This window comes from Neomonachus schauinslandi, chromosome 5, assembly GCF_002201575.2.
Source record: "Neomonachus schauinslandi chromosome 5, ASM220157v2, whole genome shotgun sequence".
Taxonomy (NCBI): domain Eukaryota; kingdom Metazoa; phylum Chordata; class Mammalia; order Carnivora; family Phocidae; genus Neomonachus; species Neomonachus schauinslandi.
Genome location: NC_058407.1, coordinates 103,484,015 through 103,492,698, shown reverse-complemented (window position 1 = coordinate 103,492,698; position 8,684 = coordinate 103,484,015). Strand labels below are relative to the sequence as shown.

The 8,684-nt window shown below is 41.8% G+C and overlaps 1 protein-coding gene across 3 annotated transcripts in view; it reads right to left on the bottom strand.

Annotated features, from left to right (window-relative positions):
* Nucleotides 1-2,097: 2,097 nt before the first annotated feature.
* Nucleotides 2,098-8,684, bottom strand: part of BCL2L13 (BCL2 like 13) — an 86,484-nt gene continuing 79,897 nt past the window's right edge. For 2 of the 3 annotated variants that reach the window (XM_044914976.1, XM_021690823.1), the window contains one exon: nucleotides 2,098-4,487. In XM_044914976.1, the coding sequence (XP_044770911.1) occupies nucleotides 3,669-4,487 (819 nt within the window). In that variant the 3' untranslated portion in view covers nucleotides 2,098-3,668. The remainder of the gene's footprint in view (nucleotides 4,488-8,684) is intronic. The other variant, XM_021690824.2, reaches the window with a different exon arrangement.

The window sequence follows — 8,684 nt, the reverse complement described above, 5'->3', positions numbered from 1 at the left end:
CTGTGGTAAAGTTTAATTTATAAATCAGGCACGGTAGAGATCAAAACAACAATAAAATAGAACAATTATAATAATATACTGTAATGAGTTATGTGAATGTGGTCTCTCCCTCTCAGAATATCTTCTTGTACTGATACTCACCCTCGTCATGATGGAAGATGCTAAGGTACCTATGCGATGAGCTGAAGGGAGGTGAATGACCAGGCACTGTGAGAGGCATTAGGCTACTACCGACCCTCTGAGGATCCATCAGAAAGAGGACCATCTGCTCCTGGACCGCGGCACACCGCGGGTAACTGAGCCACAGGAAATAAAGCTGCAGACAAAGGGACTACTGTCATGCTTGTGAGGAAATTGGTTCAGATGCCAGAAACTGTTTCTATAAAGCAACCAAATAGTCGGCAGGCTCTCTGTGAAACATGATCACCACCTCAAGTTCTTTGAAAGATAAATTTCTGTAAAAAGACCTCAGAAATTAAAAGAAAGGACAAAAATCTTATCTAGAGTACCTTTTATTTCTAAAAAGCATCTCTTAAAATAATTTCAAAATTCTGTGCATATGACACTTGTCCATGTCATGCCTTTAGGGAAAAAAGGCAAGGATCAGGCATTACTTTTGTATTATTATTAAAATTAGCACAAAGGCTGTGGACATTAATTTCCACAAGAAATTAATGGTAGCTGTGGTTCAAAAAACTCCGTCTCTGGGCTCACTGTTTATTCCCCCAGGACAAACCCAGGGAGCTGCTGCATTTGATAGAGGAGATGGTAAGAAACACAGGCGAGGGCAGGTGTCAAGGAGGCCTTTGTGCAGTCAGTGTGTGAACCAGCTAGCCAACAGTTGCTTTTTGGTTTCTAGAAAGCTTTCTAGAGGACAGTGATGATCACAAGAGTCCCCTAAGGCACACTGTAGATACTGAATGACTTCTTTGGGCCCAGAATTATTATTATTTTAATACAGAGAGGATAAAATAGCATTCTTTAATTCTGGTATTTTTCTCAAGAAATCTTCACTGGCTTTTTGACAAGTTTTCAGAAATCATTACATACACTAAAGCAATTAAGAATTCTAGAGGACTTACACAAACTTTTCCTGAATAGTTCAAAGAATGAGGAACGATAAATGGTGATATTTTTAATTCCACACTTGAGCTCCATAAACAAGTTGGATTTATTCTGAATCTGCCTTTTACTTTAGATTCAGATGTAATATAAGTTAGGAGGGGGAGAAGAAATGGCCTACTACCAGCGCCATCAAAAAAGAGGGAGGTGGGAGGTTGAGAAATAACCTTTTTTTTTTTTTCATAGCAAAAGTAGCTGCTGTAAGAAGCAGTCCTTACTAGGGTACTCCCTTCCACTGCCAGAGGCAGAGGATAAGGAAGTAAAGAAGGAATGGGGACACTGACACGTTCCTATTACTCGGAACTAACAACGAATCACTCTAGAGAAAGCCAATGGAAAAGAATATTAACCATTACCCAGGAAGATAAAATGCGCCGGATCACTTTGGGTTAATGTTCAACAGATGGGACGATAAACCGCACGTGGCAGCTCCTTCTGTGGAGAACACAGACCCAAATATCCTAAGCCACAGATGGCCTTTTAGTAGCTCCAAAATGAACCTGGCTTCTCTTAGTACTTAAATGTGTCTTAGCTAATGGATTTGAGGATCCAGAGTTTAAAAGTGTGAACATTGGAAGGAAAAAATTTTATTATAAAAGAAAAAAAAAATCAAGATAGCTCACCAGTTTGCTCTTACCCTATGCAAACACAAAAGTAGCAATTAGAATACAGAGTAACCCAATGTCTGAGCCAACTGTCAGAGTCCAAGGAGGAAAATAATCTTTACTGCATTAATCCCATTTCCCCCCCCGCTCACTTCTAGCTATCCTAATCAAAGTGCACCAAAACCCTTAAAAAATATCACTCCCTAAGACACTAAAACTCAGAACATAAAGACACACTGCATGATAAAACTGAACAGACAAACACACTTCAGACCTTTCCTCGACCAACTTTTAAATAGTATTGCTTTAGGGAGAAGATTTCATTTAAAAAAAATAAATTTAAAAAAGAAAGCACATTTAAAACATCAAGTTTTGGTGATCAGGATAGTAAAGTAATTTTATTACAAATTTCAGGATCTAAAAAGTAATTTTTACATTTACTGAGATAAATCTGAGATGACCTGTATCAAGCATGTGTGTCCTGCATAGTGACACGGACCCTCACTCATGAAAAGACACAGTCCCACCCCCCCATTAGGGATGGGATCAGCCAGATGAAAGAAAGTTATGCTGATTCTCAACTAGCACATACTGATTAGAATGATTTTGGTTTATCACTCTGGCATTTGGACTGTAAAGAGTTCAGGGAAGAAGAAGTCTTATTCTTGAACTCTGAAAGCCAAATTAGAATCTCAAGGGTAGCCTCAAGAAATTCAAGCTTCTCTTTTCCTACTTTTTATTTCAATGGTATTTAGGGAGATTTTCTGTATAACTCTTATTGAGTTATGATTCAATTGGTCTGTAAGCCCAAGTATGAAAATCCTTATCACATGGGAAGAGACCTCAGAGAGGCTGGTTGACCAGTAAGAAGACTGAGGCCAGATAAAGGGAAAACACACAGCCCAGATTATAGACAGTGACCATCCAGCAACAGAGATGCTGCCAGCAAGTAACCATAAGCTCAGAAGGGTGGCCACACACAAAAGGGCCAGAAGACACTCGTCCATCTAAGTCATCCTGCTTATAAATGAGACAAATACCGCTCTCTAGCCAGCTACTTGCCCTCTCATCCACAGGCAGGGAACCCTAGGTCTCTTTTATATTTATTTTTTTTAAGATGACTAACGGCAACATCTTTACAAGGTGGAGCTGGAGGAAGCATCAGGGACTTAACGGGTGCGGACCAAGCACTCTCCCATGGGGCCTTATAAAGCACCTGGGGGTGAAGAGGAGCCGTGTAGTACCTGAGAGGCAGCTGAGACATAGGAGAAAGCACCCTCATGCTACAGGACCGAGAAGGTGGGGAAGAAAAGAGGAGCCACAGAGGAATGGCTGCAAAACACAGCATGTTCACCAGGAAAGATGAAATTCCAGGGGCAGGAACAAATCAGTAGCTGAGGAGCCCACAGCTAAGCCCTTTTGCCTGGGAATTTCTATCCCAGATTCTCCTAAATTAACCCTTTCCCTCTGGAGCTGTGGCTCTCCACGGGAACAATTTTGCCCCCGGAGGACATTTGGCAATGTCAGGAGACATTTCTGATTGTCACAACCAGGGGAAGGGTGCTACTTGTATTTAATGGGTAGAGGCCAGGGATCTTGCTAAACATCCTACAGTGCAAAGGACAGCCTCCTACAACGAAGAATCAATCATGATGTCATTAATGCCAAGGTTGAGAAACCCTGTTCTAGAGGGAGTGCTTGACGCATAAGATTCCGAATTTAGCAGGAGCCAAGGCCCTTGGAACTTAAAATCAGACAAACGTGAATGCTCTCTACCCGAAGCCCTACTGTGTGGATCAATCTACTGCCTTGTTGAGCAGAAGTCCCCCATTATCCCAGAGTGTTCCACAAATGTCCAAATCAGCTGTTGGTGGTTCAAATTCAGTCAGTACAGCTAAAACCTGACATCTTTTTTGTTTTCTTTCTCTTCTGAAAAATCTGCTATTTCTTTCTCAGAGCCAGTGCGACCCCAACTGCCACTGCCAGCATGGCGATGGCGGCGGCCCCTCCAAACAGCAGTATAGACTTGCCCTCAGACAGTGGGATGGCTTTCCCTTCTCCTGCAGGGGAGGGGCCTTCTCGAAGGCCCCCTCTCCTCACACGCATCTCCTCTTCACTCAGCAGTGTTGCTGTGGGTTCCAGTGCGGGGGTCACGTCCTCTTCCAATTCAACAGATTCAACCGTTGCTGCTTTTGTCTTCACCAAGTTCTCTTCTTCAGCAAGTTCCATGAACGAAGACGGAGCAGGGCTGACTGTCTCCACTGTCATCCCTTCTGTGTCGGGCTCCTTCATCTCCAGCAAGGAAGCGGCAGTGATATGTGGAAGCAAGGGAGCTGGTGCTTCCGGGAGCGCCTCCCGCAGCTCCTTGGTTGGCAGGATGACAGATGCCACGGCAGCCTCTTCCACGCTTTCAGGAATTTCTTCTTTCTCCACATGCACAATGTCAGAATTAGAAGAGTTGTTCTCGCTCTTCTCTCCAGCCCCGTTGCTATCTAAGCTTTTGACTTCTTCAGGATCCATTGCAATCTGCTGCCAGGACTCAGGACCTAGGGACACTGGGAGGCTTTCTGTGTGCCAACTCTGACTGGCTGACAGTGAAACAGGTAAGCTCTCTGACTGCCAAGAAGTAGTCACAGTAGGAGACTCTGGAGGACTGACTTGTCCAGAGTTGTCACTGGGCAGGATATAAATGTCATTGCTATCTTCGGCAACAATTCCAGGGTATTCCTCCTCCTCTGATTCAAGGTTAAAGACAGTGCCCTAGAAAAGGAGGAGAGTCAATACAAAGAATGGTAAATACATTTAAAGTAAATATAAATCTTGGATGCCTAGGTGGCTCAGTCTGGTTAAGCATCTGCCTTTGGCTCAGGTCACGATCCCAGGGTCCTGGGATCAAGCCCCGCATTGGGCTCCCTGCTCAGCGGGGAGCCTGTTTGTCCCTCTCCCTCCGCCTGCTGCTCCTCCTGCTTAAATAAATAAATAAATAAATAAAAATATATAAATACATATATAAACATACATATATATCTGGGGGTGCCTAAATCGGCTAAGCACCCGACTCTTGGTTTTGGCTCAGGTCGTGATCTCGGTGGTGGGACCAAGCCCTGCGTCAGGCTCCATGCTCAGCACAGAGTCTGCTTGAGATTCTCTCCCTCTGCCCCTCCTGCTTGTGCGTGCTCTCTCTCTCTCAAATAAATATTTTAAAAAATAAATATAAATCTGGAAAAAAATTCTTTCCTAAACTGAAGTTCTAGAAATAAATACATTGTCTAAGCCTACGTAGTTTCTGAATTTAAGAATTTCCATGTAAACCACTGCAGAGGAAGAATTTTTAACATCGTCCTTTGACCAGTTTCCTTGAAGCTAAAAAACCAAAATTTGATTTTTATATTTAATTCAATGTATGTATATTTGATGCAATAATTAATGTAAAACAGCAGAGAAAACAAAGGCAAGAACCTTGCTCTTGAGGAATTTCTCACTTAGTAGGGCAGTGCTATCCTGCAGTCCAAGTGCTAGTAAGAGTTCAGATGGGGAGATGCTGACTTCTTTTGGTGAAGGCTGCAGCAGGCAGGGAGATGACAGAGCTTCCTGGAGCATTTTAGCTATCTGAAGGATGGGTCAGGTTCCATGGTGAAAGCATGTACAAGACACGCCACCAGCAAAAGCACAGAAATAACAAAGAGGGGAATAGTAAGTCACCCAGTTTAAGGAGTGCACAGTGTACATGAAGAATAGAAGTTCAGTTGGGAAAGGGACCCTGGAAAACCTGACAGAGAGCTAAGAAATATGGACATGATTCAATACGAAGTGGTTAGTCAGTGGAGTCTTTCAGCTCCACAATGACAGTCACAGCTCCGCTTTAAAATTATGTGAGAGCAGTGGCTACAAGGAAGCCAAAAATGCAGGACTTGTCCTTCTCTCTTTAGGAAGACTCTTTACACCAAAGTAATAAAGATAAATAAAGCCAGTCTTTGTTTTCACACGTAGCAGTTTAGTTTAACAGGACCCAGCATGTGCTTGTGGCCTATTAGGTACCATGTTAGGCACCAGCATTATAAGGAAGAATGAGATGAGACTCCATTTCTGTTCTTAAAAAATTCACTGTCTAGATGTGAAGACTGACATATGAATAACTAATTTCAATAGGATACAGAAAGCTTTAAGACAGGTATATACACAGGATGGTAGGGGAGCCCAGAGGTTACAATGTGATCAGAAAGGCAGGAAGAGAGGCGCCTAGCTGGCTCAGTTGGTAGAGCATGCAACTCTTAATCGTGAGGTCATGAGTTCAAGCCCCATGCTGGGTGTGGAGCCTACTTTAAAAAAATAAATAAAATATTAAAAAAAAAAAAAAAAGGCAGGAGGGCGCCTGGGTAGCTCAGTCATTAAGCGTCTGCCTTCGGCTCAGGTCATGATCCCAGGGTCCTGGGATAGAGCCCCGCATCGGGCTCCCTACTCAGTGGGAAGCCTGCTTCTCCCTCTCCCACTCCCCCTGCTTGTGTTCCCTCTCTCGCTGTCTCTCTCTGTCAAATAAATAAATAAAATCTTTTAAAAAATGGCAGGAAGAGAACCAATGGGAGTGTAATGTTCATAAAGACCTAATGAAAGCTTTACAAAATGTCTGGATGACACTCAGACATGCTACGGAGAGTCTGAATAGGATTATGTAAAACAAATTAATTCCTATTTTATTTTGTGATTATAGCTGTTATTCTATGAAATAGAATAATTTTTCTATTTGAAGACCAAGTAATTTGGTCTTCAATCAAGACCAAAAATTTTCTGTATACATTAAGACTCTAATATAAATCAATAGTCCCTCTATCAGCCCCACATAAAAGGAAACCAGAAAAACAACTGAACAAGTAACATGATCATAATGTCAATATTCTAACTGCCCCACATTTCACCTCAACCCTTGCTTCAATCTCTTGAAGAAGTCCTAGAGGTCATCAGGGATAGTCCATGGATGAATATAAGCAGAGAGACAAAAGAATATAGTAATTAAAAATACAGTATTTGTAGGAAAAAGAACTGGTTTGAACCCCAGCTCCACAGTAAATATGAATGCTTTGCTTAACCATTTAAACCTCAATTTCTTCATAAAAGGAAGATGACTGGCAAGGTTGTTACAAAAATTAGATACAGTATTTATAGTGCTTAGCATAGCCCCTTGTACCTAGTAAGCAATCAATAAATTAGGCTGTTTTCATTATCATTGTTTTGGTTGCCGTTGTTTTTGTTGATGTGGTGGTGGAACAAAGAGCTACTCTAAAATACCACCTAGCCTAAAAAAAAAAATTTTTTTTTTTAAAGATTTTATTTATTCATTTGAGAGAAAGAGAGACAGAGAGAGCATAAGCAGGGGGAGAGGCAGAGGGAGAGGGAGAAGCAGACTCCCCACTGAGCTAGGAGCCCGACGTGGGGCTCGATCCCTGGACCTAGAGATCATGACCTGAGCTGAAGGCAGATACTTGCTTAGCCATCTGAGCCACCCAGACGCCCCCCAACCAAAAAAAAATTTTTTTAAAGATTTTATTTATGTATTTGAAAGAGAGACAGAGATAGCGACAGAGAGCACAGCTGGGGGAGGGAGAGGGAGAAGCAGGCTTCCCGCTGAGCAGGACCCAGGATCAGGACCTGAGCCGAAGGCAGAGGCTTAACCAACTGCGCCACCCAGGTGCCCCTAGACTATAAATTTTTAAAACTGAAAGCAATTTGAAACAATACCCTTCCCTTGGATAGAAAAGGTAATTAACAAACTTTTTCCTCCTTCCTCATCTCTTCTAAATAGAGGTATCACAAAAGTAAAATCTCTCTTTACAATAGTATACATTAAACTAATATATGGGTTATTTCTATGGGATAGAACTGTAAGAAGTGTATTCTATACACTTTTTACAATGATCATGATTTAGTAAAAAAAAAAACTTTCAATTTTTTTTTTTTTAAGAATGTACATATAAATTGGGGTCTGCTACCTCCTAGGAACTTGAGATTAGTGGATATTCAACAGTCTCAACATGAGCTGTGAAATAATTTGAGTCAGATGAAGAGAATCTCCTGCATTTCTTTTGTACAGGTCTCTAAAACAAAGGGCACCATTAGAAATTGGTGTTCTTTTAAAAAATCTTTTATTCGTTTTTTAGTATTGATATTTACATTCATAAAATTTACATAACCTAACATTCACCATTTTTAGGTGCGCAATTCAGTGGTTTTTAGTATATTCACAATGTGTGCAAACATCACCACTCTAATTCCTGAACATTTCCATCATCTCAAAGAGCAAGCTTCTGGCCAATCACTCCCAATTCCACCTCCCTCCCCTGGGAAGTTCATATAAATGGAATCATACAGTATGTGGCCCTTCACGTCTAGGCTCTTTCACTGCACATAATGTTTTCAAGGCTCATCCATGCTGTAGTATGTATGGGTACTTCCTTTCTTTCTACGGCTTTGCAGTATTTTGTTGTATGGCTATACCACATTTTCTTTATTAATTCATCAGCTGGTTGACATTTGGGTTGTTTCCACCTTTTGGTGGTTGTGAATATCCACAAAGTTTTTGTTTGACCACCTATTTTCAATTTTTTGAGGATATAGCTAGAAGTGAAATTGCTGGGTCATATAATTCTATGTTTAATTTATTGAGGAACTGCCAAACTATCTCCCAAAGCAACGGTACCGTTTTATATTCCTCCCAGCGATGTACAAGGGTTCCAATTTCTCCACATCCTAACACCTGTTACTGTCTGTTTTATTTTTTTATTTTTTAAAGATTTTATTTATTTATTTGACAGAGAGAGACACAGCGAGAGAGGGAACACAAGCAGGGGGAGTGGGAGAGGGAGAAGCAGGCTTCCCGCGGAGCAGGGAGCCCGATGCGGGGCTTGATCCCAGGACCCTGGGATCATGACCTGAGCCGAAGGCAGACGCTTAACGACTGAGCCA